The 20,510-nt window shown below is 46.4% G+C and overlaps 1 protein-coding gene across 1 annotated transcript in view; it reads right to left on the reverse strand.

Moving 5' to 3' along the window:
* Positions 1–255: 255 nt before the first annotated feature.
* The window catches only part of bckdhb (branched chain keto acid dehydrogenase E1 subunit beta), a 54,838-nt gene continuing 34,583 nt past the window's right edge, over positions 256–20,510 (reverse strand). Inside the window, exons 9-11 of the mRNA XM_062538511.1 lie at positions 12,895–12,981; positions 1,650–1,838; positions 256–700 (exon numbers count right to left, since the gene is read on the reverse strand). Of these exons, the coding sequence (XP_062394495.1) occupies positions 1,698–1,838; positions 12,895–12,981 (228 nt within the window). The 3' untranslated portion in view covers positions 256–700; positions 1,650–1,697. The remainder of the gene's footprint in view (positions 701–1,649; positions 1,839–12,894; positions 12,982–20,510) is intronic.

Genomic DNA, 20,510 nt, shown 5'->3' on the forward strand with positions numbered 1-20,510 from the left:
TGAATGAATGAGCAGTTGGATACAGTAGGCTTATGAAGGGTAATCATCTGCAGAGTTTCTTTTGGCCCTTTGAGACTGCTGATGATGCCGCTTTGATGGCTGCCTTTACTTGCCCGCTTAGACTGTGTTCATCCTTAGCTATCTTGTATGTTCTTGTCGAATTCAAGACTCCAGACTGCTTCACGCTAAACTGATTTGTGATTTGAAATAAAAACAAAACAAACGAAACACCGCAGACACACAAACACCAGCATATCCAGTTGTGACACTGCAAAATCGAACACTTTATTTGTTTTAAAAAAAACACACCTTCCCAGTGGCGTGGCTGAGACAAGATGACACAAATTCACGACAAAACAGAGCAAATGACAGAAGGAAGGCATCAACACATTCAGCTGAAAGAGCAGAGCGATAGCATGAAAAAAAGAGAGACATTCAGCTAGCTATCACAGCAGAGCACCCATAGAATATTATCTACATAGTTAGTGTCGGTGAATGGCGCGCTGCTCTCTAAGGGCCGAGTTCCAAAGTTCGTTTCCCAAAAGGCCTTTTAAAAAAAGGTTCCCTGGTGTCTCGTCGGCTCCGTAGTAACAGTCTGTGCTTGTTCAGCGATCTTGCTGGATGACGTTAGGGGAACCTCGATCTGGCCTCGCCAGACACAGAGGGGAGGAGAGGAGACATGTTGTAGGTCCTAATGGTTCTGCCGGAGGAGGAGATGTAAATGCATGTTAGTCACACAGCAGAGAACAGCTCACATCATGTCTCTCTCGATCACACACACACACACACACACACACACACACACACACACACACACACACACACACACACACACACACACACACACACACACACACACACACACACACACACACACACACACACACACACACACACACACACACACACACACACACACACACAGAACGAGAGCAGGAGATAGACAGTCAAGGAAAGAGGGATGAGAGAAAAGGAGAGTTAGAGAGTGTGTGTGACTGAGTTAATAACAGAATGAGAAAAGACAGGATGAAGAGATGGAGCACAACAGCACAATGAGCGAGAGCGAGAGATAATAAAAGTTGCACATAAATCCAGCATTCTTGAGAAAGAGAAACTGTGAGTGAGTAAACAAAAGCAGAAGAGAAGACGAGGGAAAGAGAGGGAGGGCGACAGGGAGAGAAGAGGAAGAGAAGAAAAGAGGGAGGAGAGAACGAGAGCGAGAGAGAGAGAGAGACCGAGAGTGAGAGCAAGAGAGAGAGAGAGAGAACGAGAGAATAAAACTTGCACATAAAACCAGCATGCTTGTAATGGCACAGTCCCCTCTGTTTGACCACATTAAACGTTTTACTGCACTTAATCTTTCATTGAGCATCGATGGCGGGGGTGAATAGCAATACGGTAACCAGGCCAGCTTCACAGGCTGCAGAATTTGAACAGATTCTTGGCCAAGTGATAAATACATCGACAACGTTGGGAAATGATAAATACAGATCAATTCAAATGCACTTCAAGCCTCTATGCTTATGAAAAACAGATTATGTGTGAAAAGCGTTTGCAACACTATCCTGGAGCGGTGCTGCAGGGACCCTATTAAATCACACAGACTGCCAAAGAACCATTGGGGAGCCATGGAGCCCCAGCATACATACATTTTCAGCAGCTCCTAAGCACACTAGGGAGGAAGGGGAGGGGGGGGGTCAGTAGTTGATCATCCTCTTGACAGCGTCGAAGCACTTCCACTTGTCGGGGATGTAGAAGGGCTCAAAGATGTGGGGGAACGGCGTGTCGTAGCCGCACACCCTGGCGATGGGGGCCTCCAGGTTCAGGAAGCACTCCTCCTGCAAAGAGACGAGCACCAGGGGTCAGCAGGGACAGGGCTCCAAATGAACGATGTCCTGATGTCCCGGGGACCATCAAAATAGCTCGAAAATAGATAGATGTCTGAGACAACTCTGGGACAATAGAAAAAATGTCAAAGCAGAAAGCAAAACCAATTGGGAACACACACGTTACTTTTTTTCACCTGGATAAAATATGAACAGCAAAAATGACAAGTCTTGACCTGATGTGATTAAATGATCTCCGTCATGATTGTTATGGTTGTAGCTGTTAGTGACCTAATGAATTATGGGATAACGTTACACATTCAGCGCGAGTCACTGACCACCGAATTGCGCACTGCATTATAAAAACAAAAAGGACAAAAATGTTGAAGTTGCTGACAAAGGCCACTTCAGTGGCGAGCCCCTTAGAGGAAACATGCCAATGCACGTTGCATGACAGAAACAAGATTATTATGCCATGTTTTTTTATGTTGAATGAAAAAAAAAAAAAAAAAAAAAACAACGTAAAACTTAAATTTGGGACAATTGTGGTTAAGTTCGGGACAATACAAAGTAGAATTCGGGACATCTGCGGGACACTGAGGGAAAAAAATTCAAGGCCCAGGGGTCCAGTCAACACCTCACCAGCACAACACCACTGGTGTCACCATTCACACAAACCCCAGTGCAGAATACAATAGACCAGTGTGTCTTTTATATTGGTGGGGAGTTCCCCCCCCCCCCCCTCCCCACACACACACACACACACACACACACACACACACACACACACACACACACACAGTCCAGTGTAAATCTGCTAGCTGCTGGTCTGCTGGTGATGGAGCGCCATGAGGAAGTGATCAGCGTTCTAAGGACTTCTCTCTGCGCCGCCACATGAGAGGTGGGCACTCCAGGCAGCCTCTCTGATGGTGGTGGTTGGTGTGTGTGTGTGTGCGTGTGTGTGTGTGTGTGGGATAAATTTTATATGTTTCTCATTTGTATTAACCATTTACTATGGCTTACATATATAATTAACTCTAGTTGCCATCCTGGCCTTAGAAATGTGAAGATAGCCAGAACCCCTGCTGTGGCAATGTGAGGATGGTGGCCCCTTGGTGACCCCATGAAACACAAACATGGTTTAGGTTGAGGAGTTCTTGTAAACATTCTTATCTCTGTTAATTACCAGGTGGTTAAAGACTTACCAGTGTATCTAGTGATGTTCCATGTGTGTGTGTGTGTGTGTGTGTGTTAAGGGTATAAGAACTGGCTTCACCCACAGATGTGTGGGTTTGTTACTTTGACTTCATGTGAGTAACATGCTCCCGGTATCGTGAATAAAGCTGCAGTCTCACACCAGTTGTCTTGGAATAATTCTGACCACATGTGTGTGTGTGACCAGTGAGAATATCTCGGTGTGTGTGTTTAAGACTTGCTGCTGAAAGGCCGTGAAACTAATCCTCAAATCCCTGCAAGGTGTGTGCTTCTGGTTCAGTTCAACCTGAATGCTAGAAGTGTGTGAACTAAGGTAGCAAGTGACAGTCTTGAAACTCAGCCTGTGAAAACAGCACAGGGAAAATGAGGACCTCTTTCCAAGCACACAAGCCCAAGCACTCTGGAATATCAACGCAGGAACTTCAGGAAGACCAGCTTTTAACTATAAATGAAAAGGCTTTTTCCTGTGCAGCACCACTTTATAGCAACACAATGGAAGAATCTATGCCCTTTGGCGTCAATATGCAATGGCATTTAGTGCTAAGATGGTGCAGTCAGTGTAGCATCAAAAGAAGTTTGAAGCCATTATGTTAAGTTTGGAATTTTGGACATAGGACCTCGTTTCCAACTTAGCCAGGCTGATATAGGTCGGTGGAGACCGTTTTCAGCACTCACGCTTTAAAGGTCTACTTAGAACCCGTAATACATTCTAGTCAAAGGCATTCTATTCTTAGAAAATCACCGGAAGAGTTTAGACGAAAGTTGAAACCTTTTGCTAGCAATTCAGTTCATTATGAAACTGTGGAAAGCCTAGGAGAAGTGCCCTATTTGGGTCTGTGCCAACACAGGCACCCTAGCACGCCTTCGCCCTGGCAGCCTGGCAGCTGCTCAGCTTCTGTGCCGTCTGATTGGCAAGCGCCCTGCTCTCTGCCCTGCTAATGAGCGATAATTCGCTTTTTACTGGGTAATGCAGTTTATGGATACATTCTGCAACAGGCACCTCCCGCCACCCAATTCCAACACTACATCTGGCTTAACTGAGCGACTGGGAAGAGCAGACTTTGTAGATTTGATTAGAAGTCAAGAAAAGCGGCTGGGGGGGAGATTGAGGCCAGAAGAAAAAGAGAAGCTCAAATAAAATAGGAGAATACAGTAAAAGGCAGAGAAAGGACTGACAGACTAGATCAACTTGAAGGAGTTCAGCTCTGGGTTCATCTTTCTTTTTGCCTAATGATGGGAGAGACCGTGATTTATCCCCACACATGATGGCGGCAAGGATGGGAAAACTCAAACTGACTTCTATGGGACGGCCACAAACAAGAAATACAACACAGAGTTTAGGCCAAACGCCAACCTTGTAAAATCTGAGCAAATGTGAGGACTGTTCACACACGCAAAAAAAGGGAATTCATATGAATTATGACACTATTATGTTCCTTTCGCCTTTTGTTTTACCTCTAATAACAGTGTGGGTGGACCAGTGAAGGTTCTGGGAATGACTTTTCACCTCGCGGGCAAACATCGCTTAAGCTTTAATGAAGACTTAATTTAAACCGTAAGAGGCTGTAATCGCACTCCACGTCGGGGCTTAGAGGACATTAATAACGTCGTCTGGGGAGTCTGGAGCGCTTTTCAGACGTTTTAATGCATTCAGCCTGATTCAATTATGCAGAAGAGGACAGGCTGTGTTTTGCGTATTGTGTGATGAGTCATCCATGTCCAACACCTCCGTCTGTCAGCTCCGCTGGCTTGTGCTGTGTCCAGCGTTAACCCCTCGTGTCTTCTCGAGCGCAGGTGGCCCAATCCCTCGGAGGGAAAACGAAAACTGAGCGGCTGTCAAGAGCAACCCTGAGAAACAGCGGAGCGTCTGCGCTTCATGGAAATAAAACGTGTTCTCTTTTATTGTTCGGTTTTATTGTGTCAGAGGGTTTCATTTAATGTGTCTACTATGTTTGTTTACAATGTTTGCTGTGTTTGATTTATCTAAATTTTTTACTACGTTTGATTTATTTGCACCTGTAATCTTGACTTGAATGATGCATAGCCGCAAGGCCATAATCATAATATACTTTGAGGGACACTAGACTCCCCTGAATATTCAACTATGCTAAAAATGTCAGGAAAAGACAGCAAAACAGAACAGTGTTGTACGCACTGCTCCATCAGTCATCAAGTAAAGCCCGCCCCATACCGGATAAGCAACTGTGATTGGATCCTAGGTTTTTGGTGATTTGGAAACGTGCATCAATTTAATCGCTTTCCAGTTGGACCTGCAGAGCAAATTCAACTTTGTTGACAGCTGTCTGGGTTCAACCAGACTAGAAGATCATAGCACCAGGATGCACTCGAGAAAAAAAAACAACAGCATTACCGTTTTCGTCCATATTTCCCTCATCTGCTAGAAAGCTGCATTTATCTTATTTATTTATATGCAGCTTCCTCATGCAGTTCAAAGGTGCCCTGCCAAATGCATTTCATTACTTTATGGTAATGTTTGAAGTTTTACCAGACTCTAACTTTTTTGGTGGAAAAAAACTTTTTTGGTTCCCTTGGTTATCTTGTCTCAAGCTATTCTAGCGTGCCTGCAGGAAGACTCAGCTTGATTTGTGACAGCTCTCATTAATATTCTACAAGCTAAGCTGTTTGACTCTGGTTGGCTAACAGCTAGTCGGTTTCGTCCATAGCATAACAGCTTGGTGACAGATGTTTTAGCTTCATGGCATGAACTTAGCTTGGCTAGCAAGCGCTGGCCCTGTCCAAATGGACCTATAACCTGCTAGGCTAAGGAGTGCATTAAAGCTGTATAACACAGCACTTCCTTGAGTTTTACCGACGGGCTGCGAAAGTACTGCTCCAGGCTTCAGCTGAACTCGTCAAAGTTAATAAAGTCACTTTCTTCAAAATGTGATGAATGAACAGACAAATAATTTAAAATTATAGTGTTATGGCATTGTTGCAATAAAAAATAAACTGAAGCAAAGTCTTGGGCAACATGGACATTTTGAAGTTCTATTTGTGCATAGCACACAAGCCCGTTGATGTCCAGACATCCTTGCATACGAAAACGGTCACTGAGCTAAATTAATTCTGTGGATGCGGTCTCAACTGGGTGAGCTCATGAATAGTAATGAGCGCAGACAATTCCATGTCAGACTGACCAGCTTTTGTAATCGGACTGATTTCTCTGCTTATTTATTTTCAGTGGCTAGAGCTGACAGAAGAGGTATCAGCAACACAAACTCGTATGAACCTAACATGTTTACAACAAATTAAAGTAAAAACGTTTGTGTGTGCCAGGGCACGTCGAAACATTTCAAAAGAAGCAGAATGATTTTGATATGGCTTTTCAAAAATAGCATTTCTGCAGCCTTGCACTGCTTTAGTGTGTGTGACACAGAGTTGGAAGATGAGCTCAAGCTCTCTTTTCCAATAACATTCTTTCTCCTCTTCACTGCGACATAAAACGACCAAATGATGGTGACCAGAACATCAAAACCCTTTTCGCCTCATAATTCCCAGCAGGTGTAATTTTCTCTGGCCTTTTACAAGAAAATACACCTGCCAGCCCGGACAGATTCCAGTGAAAAGCTGTACTTTGTCCATTTTCGAGCAAAAGCTCCGTAAAGCCCTCATGGCTAAATACTTTTACAGGAAGAACTCTGAAGAGCTTTGTCTCGACACTCTGCGTCTCCCCCGCCAACTTCCGGAATGCTCCAGTTTCATTCTAATCGGAGTTTATCACTGGGTACTGCACCATTGCACACATCATTATATACAACAGTATGAAAATATTTCAAACGCCATGGCAGACAAGGCTGGACCCAAATTTTAAAAATAAAATTCAAATCTGTAGTCATATATTTTGCCTGTATTCCTTCAGAGACAGACAGACAGAGAGAGAGAGTGTGGGAGAGCAAGAGAGAGAAAAAGAGTGAGAGAGAGAGAGAGAGGTTTGTCTGCGGCAGCCACAGATTGGAGAGTATGGAAAGTGTAGAGTGACAGAGAAATGGCAATATGACTGACTACGGGTGCCAAGAGAGACAATAGCACTCTTGGCTCACCACAAGTCATATGAGGATAGCCACATTCTAGAACATTCTGCCGGCCTGGCAAAAGCATATTTGTTTAAATCCAAATGGACAGTCTGTGAATGTTCTCTGGCATCTTCCAAAGGCACATATCCATGAATCATGCTGTCGGATCATATTCGAAGTTATCTAAAAAAGGAAATGCGTCCAAGCATGTTTTTCGATGCGGGTATTTTGTTTGCAAACACAGCTTAATGTTATTCAATGTGCATCTAGATAAGGCGAGAGGATAAATATTAAATAAACAGCTAATACTGTTAAAAGTCATACCAAGGCTGCAAGAGTTTGGGTTTAAAATTAGTGATCAACCTAAGCTAAAGGCATGCAAAACCCTTACTGCATTAATAATGCATTTTCCTTCTTCACATGACCATATGCCATCTACATTAATGTAAAGAAAGTTGCTCAGAAAAAGTGACTCACAAAAAGTACCAAAGTCTAGCACAGTGTCTCTGAAATGGTTCAAGAAACAAGAGAGTACACATGAACTGAATTAAAACACAGAATCATTTCACCTCAATTCAACAAATGCCTTTGACCATCTCGATCTTCCAAAGTAGTACTTGGAACGTTATTTTGAGAAAATCAACAATAACAAACTTCCGGGTTAAAATGTTGAATTTCACTTTTTCGCATAATTTGACTGTATACAGTCTACAGTTTCATATCGTGAACGCATTTCACGGAAAAACATACGTTTTGACTGTTAAACCCGGCGAAGATTCAACACATTTGCTGTCATTCCCGTTGTGCACACGCCGCTTGAAAAGGTGATTTCTCCTCTTCTGGCATATTGTGACAGGAGAACCATGTCAACTTTGGATGCGGTTATCTTAGCGATAGTTTGTGTAATACCCTCGATATACATATCGTTGGAAAGCTTAGTTTATGGCCGTTCACGTGAACACAATAACTTAATTTATTACATTTTACCGAAACGACTGGTTCCGCTTTACAGGGTCACAAATATGGTTAAAAATCATGGTTTGTATAATATAGTGTTGTTTATTTTCAGTAGGCCGTTGATGGTTGTTTGGCTGGTTTGACTTGCATTGAGCTCAATGAGCATGAAACCAGCTAATAGGCCAACCTCTAGGCATGACGAAGGGTATGTGATGATGTGGAAAGTCCAAGGGAACTTTATCAGGATGCATAGTATTCTGGGTCCATGAAATAACTGGCCTTTAGAAATACAATTCTGCCTGCCTTTATGGGAATGTAATATAGGGGTAAATATTCTTATGACCCCTATATTTTAAAACATTTTTATTATTTACGATACATTATACATTCACAAAGAAAATTGGTGTTCTTAAAGGTTGGATATTTCCTATTTTCTTCAATTTCCAAAAGATTATTTTATATTCCTCTTTTTAGTAAACTTTAGCATGGGTTCAAATACGTACAAGATAGATAGATAGATAGATAGATAGATACTTTATTGATCCCCAAGGGGAAATTCATGAGCCTCACTGTATACCACCAGACTATAATAAAGACACATTGACTTTGGACATGATCCTCTTACAAAGTATTGCCAGCAGTTTGGAACGAGATGGTTGTTGAATCAGACAACACTGTCAAAAACAGTGTGTTGCAGCAACTGCAAGTGAACATTTGCTGATACCAAAGGCCGTTCTTGTTGGGGATGCTATGATGGAGCTTGCTGGAACTCCATACAAAGAGAGTTAAGAAACACTGGAGTCAAACTGCGAAGAAAGGGAACAATTAGCCCTTTTTTCTCTGTGGTGATGACAAGCTTTAGAACATGGCTACAAGGCAGGTCTGGGAGGTGTATAACTCTGCCAGTTCCTGCTTCTAATTTGGCCTAGATGGGCACCCTATCGGCTGAAGTGACATGGGTTATGGGTTGGGAATAAACCAGCTCAAACCTCAGCAAGGAGGGAGAAGTACACAAGATGGAGAACGGTTCTGGATGGAGTGGAATGCCTTTACCATAAACATGAAGGGAAAGCGGAGCAGTCAAGAAAGAGAACAGCTCCGCAGGCGGTGGGGGGGACCATACTGGATGGAGCGCAGAGAGAAGAAACTCCTGGAGAGAGAAGAAACTCCAGGAGAGAGAAAAGCATGTTGACCGGAGCAAGAACGGGTCTGTAGATGGCAACTCCATAACCGACCCAAGCATGATGTGCGCCACTGATCTGGTTCTGATTGTCCCGGCGTTTCACGAGCGCAGAACTTTGGGGTTTAATCCTCCACCAGCAACCGCTGGGCCTAAGCTGGACCCCTCTGCTTTGAAGTGCTGCCCGTACCACTGCCTCGACACGAGCGGAGCTGCTTGCTTTCACTTACATGCTAAATATCCCCCTTTATTTGGAAATGACGAGCTAATAACTAGGGGAATAAAAGGGCAGGCATCACAACATGAAACAAGTCAAATTAAAGCAACTTGCCCATTAAACAAAATAAATAAATAAAAGACATGTGAAGTGGTGGTGGGTATTTTCACGATCTGTACACCAGTGGAGAACGACGACTTTGAAAACAACCCGTTTATTGTGGTAAAACCGAAACTCATTTGGAGATTTCAAAGCAGCCTTTTGAGCACTGCAGCATTCAGAGAGTTGTAGGTTTAGTGACCACCAAAGGACTAGATGCCAACTTTAAGAGGATCCATACCACTCTTCCTTTGGTGTGTGACCTACTACGTGCAAGCGTGCACACAGATATTACAGCACCTGGAGATGGGTCAGCAACACACATGTTGCAGATCTCCTTGGGTTCTGTGACGAGACTGCACACCACAGCTTATACTCTACAGCGGCGGGTGGCCAGGCATCTCACTGCAGTCTGCTGACTGAAAGCGGAGATGGAGAGAGAGAGAGAGAATAAGAGAGAGAAATAACGTGCTATCCGTTCCAAAGAGGATCAGGCCTCATCTACAATCAGCAGACCCTTCATCTCACATCACTCAAACTGAGTGACACGTTCATTCAATCGATGGGAACATTGTGCCTCTGGGATCCCTATCAACACAGGACCAGCTGCACGTTAAGACAGGACAGGAATGGTTCACCATTTCACACTGGTTATCCCAGTAGTCCAGAGCCTCCCCTTCTCTCTCTCTCCATCTCTCTCTCTCATGTGCGCACACACACACACGCACACACAAGAGATATGCACAGGACATAAGGCCAGGATAATCATTCACACCGCATCGGCTCCATTCAGCCCACCAAGAATAACTGGACTAGGAGAGTTCCAACACCTCCATATTAGCCCAAAGAAAAAGAGGGAAAATCAGGGATTGTAAAGAAAGAGAGGGAGAGAGGGAGGGAGAGAGAGACAGAGGGAGGAATAGCAGCCCAAATCGACCCCAAGACTTCCTTCTGTTCCAGTGGCCTGTCCAGGAATAACAGGACCAGTGCCTTTCCCCATCTCCTCATTATCCCAACACACACACACACAAACACACAGACCTGCATGTGGAGTTAAACACACACACACACACACACACACACACACACACACACACACACACACACACACACACACACACACACACACACACACACACACCTGGATTTACACAACAGGAGTGCAGCAGGGATGTCATGAAAAATCCTGTCTTCTCAAGGCCAATGCTACCAGGCTGCGTGCTCACACACACACAAACACACACACGCACACACACACCTCATCCTATTTCCTTTCCCTGCGCCAGCACAGTGGCTGCATTAGGCGTTAAAAGCACTGGATCCATGTGTGCCCATAAGATGGACAGAGCAGGATAATTAGGGAGGGAGGAGGAATGAGGGAGGGAGAGGGCTGGGGAGGAGGGATGGATTGGTAGAGTTAAGAAAAGTAGAGAAAGGAGAGAAGAAGAGAAAAAAAAAACGTGCTTCAATAAATGAGAGAAAAAGAGAGCATTAGAAGGCGAGAAAGAGAGAGAGGGAAAGGAGGGAGAGAAAAAGAGTGAGGGAGACTCGGTGCTGTCCAGCTGCTTCTCAGCGTGGAGGGCTCAGTGGGCTCTCACAGTAGCAGTGCTCCAGCACTCCTGAGCTTTTTCATTAGCGCTCCTGATCCTCCGCTCCATCAATCCCCCCCCACACACACACACACACAGAGCACACACACACACACACACAGAGAGCACCGGGGCCCCTCATCTGCCCCTCCTCACCCCTGCTGTTTGAGCTCCTGCCGGATGTGTCCCATTGTGATGGTGATTTGCCCATGAGTCATCTCCCGGCAGTGGCACCAGGGTCACGTTTCCATGACGAAAACAAATAGAAAAAATTAAAAAATAACCACGCAACCCTTCCTCGCCTTGGCAACCGCCCCCACGCTGATGCAGGTGGACTGGACCTCGAGTGGTCAGAGAGCTATTTGGCTTGGCTGAAAGCAGGCAGCGCTCCCGAGGGCGAAGTCCATTTCTTTGCTAATTGCCGTGCTGATGGGGGAGCAGAGGTCGCCTGGCGCACTTTGGTGCCTGGAGAGGTTTCTCGGCTCACGCCTCGGCCGCGAGAAGCCGCGCGCTAGTAAAGCTGTCACCGTATGGCTCTCCACTCCCGGTTAAAACGAGACCTTCGAGTAGTCTCAAGTCTCTCGTAAAAAAGAAAATTAGGAGATGGTTAAGTAACATGTTTAGCCCACATGGTGGTCTTTACGAAGCAAGGCTTTAACGAGGATTAAGTCACACACACAAGTGCGCACACATCCGCGCGCACACACACACACACACACACACACACACACACACACACACACACACACACACACGGAAAGCAGATGTGAATTGATGGACACTGAGAGTCCTGGCCTGAACTTATTGGAGTAGTGCAAGAGAGTGAGAGAAGCTCAAGAATTTGGGATGATCCAGAAGGTTCCAGAAGGTTTCCTCAACAAGCAAACTTGTGATCAGATGGGGAGGTACCCTTGCCAGATAGCCACGGGAGTTTATCATCAGCTGAAGTGAACTCATGGAGAGGAAGAATGAGAGGCCATGATGGCAGCATGTTCAGAAACAGACACTTGTGATGGTAATGAGCTTTAAGGGTGTGATGATATCAGTCGAAAATTTATCGAAATTACATCTCACACACACACGTGTTGAACTCGTTAACTCCTCTAACTTCAAGCTGCAGTCAGTTAAAAAAAAGAAAAGAAAAAAAGAAGCTTTAACTGAACTCGAAGCCACTCCTGCTACTCCGGTATGGAAGTAGACTATTTTGTTGTTCACTCACGTCACTTAACGTAAGTTTATCATAAGTGATGAAAAAAAACTACTATTCCTCCTGGGGGAAGTTGACAGCTGTGTACACCTAGCTGCCGAATATATCCATTCCTGCCACATCCTCAGAAAACAGCCCATGTCTCATGATCAATAACATAGTAATTCATAGGCTTTTTTTTTCTTTTTTACTTTTTTTTCTACTTTTCATTTGACTTTTTTATGTTTTTTTTTTTTAATAATATTAATATTTTATAATAATATTATAATTTTTTTTATTCAGCCTGATATTACTTCATTACCATCATCATTACTATGATCATTATTACTATTATTATTATCTGTATTTCCATTATTTTTGTTATTGTTTGTGTTATTATTATCATCCGTATAACTATTGTATTGAATGCTTTGGCAATATTGTAAAATTTTACATTCATGCCAATAAAGCTATTTGAATTTGAATTTGAATTTGAATTTGAATTTGAGAGAGAGAGAGAGAGAGAGAGAGAGAGAGAGAGAGAGAGAGAGAGAGAGAGAGAGAGAGCGTGTGTGGCCGGACGGCTCTTACCTGCACCGTAGAGCTGATCTCTGCAGCAAAGCCTCCTGTGACTGGAGCCTCATGGCTGATCAGGAGTCTTCCTGTTTTTGCCACCGACTGAAACACACACAAACACACACACACACACACACATTACTATCACAGTAGCATCACATGCACATATAGACGGGCAATTGTTTTATTGCTACTTGTTTCATTAGACTAATTGGAGCAATGTGACGTTTCTATTTTGATATGATTTCTAGTGAAAGATGGGTATCTGTCAGTAAGTCAAAGATACCCTACTTGGGCATTTCTGAAGATGTGTTACCCATGTCACATTTACATACAATATGTAATCAACATGCTCTGCAACAGAAGCACACAGTGCAGTTCAACAGGCGCACATTCCCTCAGTTCTGGAGTTCCCCAGGACTTGATTCCATGACCCCGATCACTGCTAGACACATACAACTATATTTCATTTCTAAGCATTAGTTTCATTTCTCAACTTATTTCGTGTTTTCTGGCTATGAGGGAAAGATTAGCTGCAGAGGACATCCGTGGCGATGATGTTTATGATTGGGTAAGATTTATGGCCTGCTCGCGGCCCTCTCCAGCGTTTGGACTGGACATCAAATGGCAATGGCAACCAAAACAATACAGGAAAACAGAGCCGAAACGAGAGTGCTCGCAGACCGAGACCGCTCCAAGACCGACTCCAACTCCTACTCACGCCATTCCATCACAAACGTTCAACCTAACCTAAGCATGTTTAGCAAACAGCACAATAATACAATAACAACAACAATAATATTAATAATAATATTATATAAAAGAAACATCTGAACAACTAAGAGGAATCCAACTTGTCGCACTACTTTCACACCATATTACAAAAGCATAAAAAAAAGCTCAGACAAGTCTATTTTCTTTTTTTTTGCGCACTCCTTACACCACCGACAGCTGGTCTCGACAACCCTGACAAACTCGGCTGCAGCAGTGCGGCTTGAAGCTGGCAAACTGTGAAGGCCTTGGCACTGGCCCCTGAGGCAGGCCAGGCCCTTTGTGTAGCGCTCGGGCCCCTGGAGGCGGGTTTCACCTCGCTGGAGGACGCAACCCTGCGTCTCTTGGCTCCCCTCCACATGCCCTGGGATGTCACGTCGCTTGACAAGCAGCAAGCGCAGCAGTTAAACTGGGTGAACTTTGTTGGCTTGTTCGGACCGTCAACAGTCTCTGGTTTTGCATCCAATATACGAATGTAATTTATTACAAAATGCTGGCACGTCCAACAAAGCGCTGACAAAAAAAAATACAAAGCACAAAGAAGTACACGGTCACGTATGCGTATACATAGACACAGATGGGTTCAGCAAGGGTTGATCTTGTCAACTTATCTGAACTTGCCAATTCTGACAGAAGTGCAAACTGCGCTTTGAGGCAAGTATCCAAAATGTCCAAATAGCAACTGTGCACACACACACACACACACACACACACGCACACATATACACACACTCACTCTCTTTCTCTCTACAGACCACTAGCCCAGTAAAGAAAGCTGACGACAGCCATTAGGTCAGCTTCTAGAGGCCTCGTCTCTGTTATGTCCTTGTGGCCAGTCTGAGGGAGCTGGCAGAGGCTGTGTGGTGTCCAGCCAGACCACACCACACGGCTCTCCAATGAGGCCCCGGGGGAGGCACAACTACCAGCAATACGTAGCAGCACCGCCGGACACAGCAAGGAAGTAGCAGGACCAGCAACCAAAGCACAACCAGCAACCACAGCAGGACCAGCACTCTTAGCAAGTAGTAGCAATACCACAGTAGCCACAGTAGCTCATACCTAGTAACAGAAGTGCCAGTATGATCAGCTAGTAGCACTAACAGTAGCAGTGCCAGGAGTACCGGCCAGAGATATACACACGCATGCATATGATGTTTGCGTGCATATGATGACTGTTTCCCATATCCTATATCTGCTTGGTGCATCGGTTGCGAATGTCCTTGAAAATTAAGCTACACATCAGCAAATTGTGATACGCAGAGCGTCAACGCTCACTCCATTCCAATACACAACAACTATTCAACCCAGTAACATGTAACACGCATATAGGTAAGAACAACAATAATTTAGTCCACGCCATGGCCAGTCTGCACAAACACACTGCTTAAAAGCAACTGCATCTCTGGTCTAAAGCGGCAGCAGCAGCAGCAGTGACTTGAGCAGCAGTAGCAGCAGCAGCATGCTGGGGCAGCCCACAAGGTTAAGCAGTGATCAGAGAAGCTAGTCGGCTCATCTGGCTTTACTGGAACCCCACATTAGGGTAGGAAGAGGCCCCGCCCGAAGCACACCACACAGTATAGTACAGTACAGCACAGTGCACACACACTAGGCAGCAAACAGAGGCTCCAGTGGGACAGCACACTCACTATGCTGCACAGGCACAGTGGTGCAGAGCAGTTGGGACCATACAGACCCAAGACACGGGTCAGCACAGCTAAGCACAGTGCTACACACACACACACACACACACACACACACACACACACAGACTGACCAGTCGTGCTGTGAGAAGAGCAGCGTGGCTCAGTGCCACAGAGATCTGAACAGCAAAGTGTGGCATCACATCTCACGGCTTCCTCCTGCTCAGTTGTGTGTTATCTGCATCTCCCATGGTCACAGCGTCCTGTCTGTCTGTGCTGTGGAATCATTAAGATCAGACTCCCACCTTGAGACCACTTCCTCCTTGCGCCGCTGGATAGGCTAATGAGACGGAGTTTCAGGGTCTCTGGGAACAACTGGAAGATTTTACTCATCACTGCACACTGATGAGAAGCCTCTGGGCATCTCTTTCTTGCCGTTTTCCTGACAAATGTTGAACACCATTCTCACGTTTCATTTTAGCTGATAGGTTGATAGGTGTGTGAATGTCTATTGTTTAGCCTCTTTTCATCCAGATTTGAATGAAGTAATAAGTCCTAAGAGGCCTTAGGTTCCAGTGATTTTAGAACAGGTAAGAGGAATTTTAGGCATGCTGTAAAGGTGGAATAGTTGCCAAGCAACGCAGAGATGAAGTAACTCCAACTTCAGTATCAATTTGTGGTGCAATAATATAGAATGTGGAGGGTTGCAGAGTGTTTTACAACGGCTTTGAACGGGACTCACCCAATCCTAATTGAGGGCAAGAACTACCCGGTTTAGAAAGAAACTTTTGACCAGAACAGGCTGCATCTACAGTAAAGAAATTAGGGCTATGCCTAGTGGTCTGGCAGTTAAAAGAGAGACACACAGTTGGTGATGTGCATGTATGCCGACTATAGTGCAAGTGCTTTTCAACTGCCTCAATTTTCTCATTTCAATGCAATTGCAAGTATTCTCCCAACATGCGCATACACAAGCACACACACAAAGATAATGGCCGACCCAGATGGTGTGTTGGAGCTCGGTAGCGATGGAGCGCAGGGCTCCTCTTGTGTGCTGTCCAAACCACAGGTCTGTGGAGACCTAATCAGGTGACCACAAGAAACCGGACCCTGCCCCATGGGATGATGGGAAAAGAACACTAGCGACACCCCAGGCGCCCTCCAATACCACCGCAGGCGCACGGAGGCCACGAGCAAATTAGGAGACCAAAAGAAAACAACTCCCCAGCATCTAACCGCCCCTCCCCAGGGAACAAACACTAAGTGGAAAATGGAAGCACCGTGTGAGAGGGCCGTGCCCCCTCCCCCCCCTCCTGTTTAGATGTGGTCTGTAGACTAGCAGGCTGAAGGAAAGCAGGAGATGTAGAGATGTCCAGACAGGCCGCAGGTCTGCAGACTCTCAGAGGCACACACTGATTAGTTGAGTTGCATAAATGGATCTGCTGAATTGATGAGCCGTTTAAACAGATTTGGTTCTCTTGACCCTGAGCCTGTGCTTATGAACGTACACGCAGTCAAGGCGCAGGCACAATTGTTTGGTGTCGCTTGGACAGTCCAAACGGGCCGCGTTCGCAGAACTACACTCTGCTCTTGAGCTCGCACACAGCTGAGGCAGCTCTCTGACGGCGGTTTCCGTGACGAGTTTGGAAGCCTTCTCCCCCCACCCATCGCTCAAGCTGTGGCTGAGCGTTTACTCTACACTACTGAGGTTACACTCGCTGGCTTGGTCACAAACTCGTGGGCGTAACGTCTCAGAAGCGCATCTGACCAACCCTTGGCCCAGTTCTGGCGCTTCTCCCAGGTGAGCGGCTACCTGAGAATCTAGACCGCTTCCGTTCGCTCCCGGCCAGTCAGTCAGTCAATGGCCGGAAATGGTTCCCCAACGGTCTCCGAGGACATTTCCTGCTCTCCCGGCCGGCCCCGCTCTGATTGGCTCTGGCAGCTGGCGGGGATGTCTTATTAAGAACCCACACCGTGTTCTGGCGAGCGCTGACTGGAGGAATTACGGGTTATGGGCTTCGGCGGCGAGAGGCAAGACACCGGAGAGGATTTATGGGGGAAGCGGCTGGCCGGGGGGAAGCGGCTCTGCGGCGTCTCGGGCCAGTGGCAGGTGAACGCATCGGGGCTGATTAATGGGCCAGAGGGAAACGATGCACAGCTGCTTTGATTGGCAGGTGGCAGCGGCTGCGGAAGATTCCGCGCTCACCTCCAGGAATTTCAGGCACACCTGCGGGACTACAGAGTGGAAAATGGCTTATTGATGGCTGAGAATGACAATACAGTGTTGTCTGCGTTTGCGTGTGTGTGTGTGTGTGTGTGTGAGTGTGAGTGTGAGTGTGAGTGTGAGTGTGAGTGTGAGTGTGAGTGTGAGTGTGAGTGTGAGTGTGAGTGTGAGTGTGAGTGTGAGTGTGAGTGTGAGTGTGAGTGTAAGTGCTGCATGAGGATGTTGACATAAAATGCCCTTTGCCTGCCCACGTGAAAGTGAATGAGGGTGTGAGTGAAAAACTGAGTATGCCTAATAGAGTGTGGGATTAAGAAAGAAAGAGGAAGAGAAACTGAGAGAGACTTTGTGCATGTGCCTGCATGCATATTTATGTATGTACAGTATGTGTGTGTGTGTGTGTGTGTGTGTGTGTGTGTGTGTGTGTGTGTGTGTGTGTGTGTGTGTGTGTGTGTATGTATGTATGTATGTATGTATGTGTGTGTGTGTGTGTGTGTTTTAACATAAGCGGCTTTGTTAACCCCCTGTGGAGCCTGCACGGCTGCCCTGTGTGGGCTCTAAGCAACACCAGCACATTCCTCAGATAGTTCTGACCCGAAACCGCCGCTTGCCGCGTTCTCCCCACGTCACGGGACGGATCGTCCAGTTCCCCCGGGAACCGGCTCCGATGACCCCCCGTTGAGACGCCCTTGCGAGATTCCCGCCACACCCTGGCGCTGGCAGTGGCATCATGACCCCGGGGGAACTTTCCAGAGTGTGCGAGCGCAGAGAGAGACCAGATGGCTCCTCCAGCCAAACATAAACAGCACCGTCTTCACAAAGAGCGAGACAGAAAGTTGAAGCTTCCCCAACTCTGAGGAGTCCTGAGCCATAACAACGACAATTACGATCATCATCATTATCGTCATGATAACTGCAGTACGAGTCTTCACTTCAGCATGATGTGTGTTGGAGGATTCCACTTCCACTCCCACAGGGGACAGAGCACAGCCATTGCAGTGACACATTTCTGTGTGAGAATGCAACAGTTCTGCGTTGACGAGAGTGGATGCCTGAGGCGCCTGGTCAAAGCCTGGTGTTTGTGTTACACATGCCACATTAACACACTCTGACAGCATGCAAGTGGCCTTTCCCAAAAGTGATGGTAATGAGTGATGATTTTGAGAGTAAGTGTGTGTGTGAGAGAGAGAGAGAGAGAGCGAGAGAGAGAGAGAGAGAGAGAGAGTGTGTGTGTGTGTGTGTGTGTGTGTAAGAGAGAGTGCGAGTGTGAGTGTGAGTGAGAGAGAGAGAGAGAGAGAGAGAGGGAGTGTGTGAGTACCGGTATGTGCTCAGAGGGACATTTTCTGTTACAAGGTTTTATTTCAACGGATCATACACTCTCCAAAGCAGCACACCCGCACGCATGCACCCAGCCACACACATGGACACACACACACACACACACACACACACACACACTTCACAGCCACTTCACCTGCAATGACCCTGCAATGATGGTTTGAGAGCTACAATTACGAAGAGCAAGAGCGGAGGGAAGTAAAGGCTGAAAAAAGTGATGAAGAGAGAAAGAGGAAGAAAGGAATAAAGACAGAAAGAGATAAGAAGAAAAGAGAGAGAGAGAGAGAGAGGACAAACAGCGCAAGCCTCGGTTGATCGGAGATAAGGACCCGCCACATTTCAGCACCAATGCAAACAGTTCCATTGAGCGAGCAGGGCACTAATGTAAGTGACAGAAACACATGTTCACACGCCGACACAACGCAGCCACCGCCTGGGGACCTGTACTGCCCACACGCCCTCGCTCGCTGACTGACCGCTCTATTGCTGTGGTGGACAGCACTGACACACGAGTCAATGAAGCCAAGCATATGGGGCGAAGGGGGGGGGGTTGTATTTATGAAAGAGGAGCCATAAAAAGATGGCGGCAGACCCGGACTGAGGAAGAGGAGACAGAAGAGACGCAGACATAGAGATGGGGACCAACAGACTGATAAGGGACAGAGCCGTGAGAAAAAGATTCCACACACACACACACACACACACACACACATCCTTTCTGTTTGCAAATCAAGATCTAGACTGAACAAACTGCTTTGAGAAGGACATGATGCCACTGCGTGGCCATCACAGCAGTTGAAAGTCTAAAGACAGATCTGGAACAGAGCGCATGAACTGAAGAGAGAGAGAGCGCATAAAGACAGACAGTGAACGAGTGCATGAAGAGAGAGACACAGTGAACGAGTGAAAGAGTGCGAGTAGCCAAAGCGTTCCCGCTCGTGGCCAGGGACGTTTTTCATCTGGCTGGTGTCCTGGTCACTTCCTGCTCGTCTGACTGGCCGGGCCGCCTCTGACCGGACACCAGCGGTCAGCCCTGCTGGCCAGCAGCTCATCCACGGTTGGCATCCCCGAGCCACTGGGGTCTGAGCTGCACATTTTCAACACAACCTTCCGAACCCCAGACACAGCGAAGCCCAAGCCCAGCCACAGAGCTGCGGCCGTCTCTTGGACACACACACACACACACACACACACACACACAGTGTCCTTACACACAAACACTCTCCAACAGGCACATATACGCATGCATTTGCCCACAGACACATACACAAGCTTCCACATGCAAACAGAAACAGATTTACGCATTTACACACACACACACGTTCTCTAAATACACTTTCTCCAGCACATTCAAACGCTTTCACATGGACACACACTAAAAACATACATCCCGCACACACCCACACACATAAACAGAGTTCAAGATATGCCCACATATAAGGGCTGCTACATACACAAATATCAAAGACACACACACACACACAGTTTAAAGCGGCGGGCGGGCGGGCGACATGTGATGGCCGTGAGAGGCTGCCCGCGGGGCGCTCACACACACGTACTAATTGTGGTGCGCTGCTGGTCGCGCCGCTGGGTCCACCGGGGCGGCGCTCACACGGGGGACTCTGGGGCCGTTCCCAGCGCCCGCGCTTTCATCTGCCCCC

This window comes from Sardina pilchardus, chromosome 6 (genome assembly GCF_963854185.1).
Source record: "Sardina pilchardus chromosome 6, fSarPil1.1, whole genome shotgun sequence".
Classification (NCBI taxonomy): domain Eukaryota; kingdom Metazoa; phylum Chordata; class Actinopteri; order Clupeiformes; family Clupeidae; genus Sardina; species Sardina pilchardus.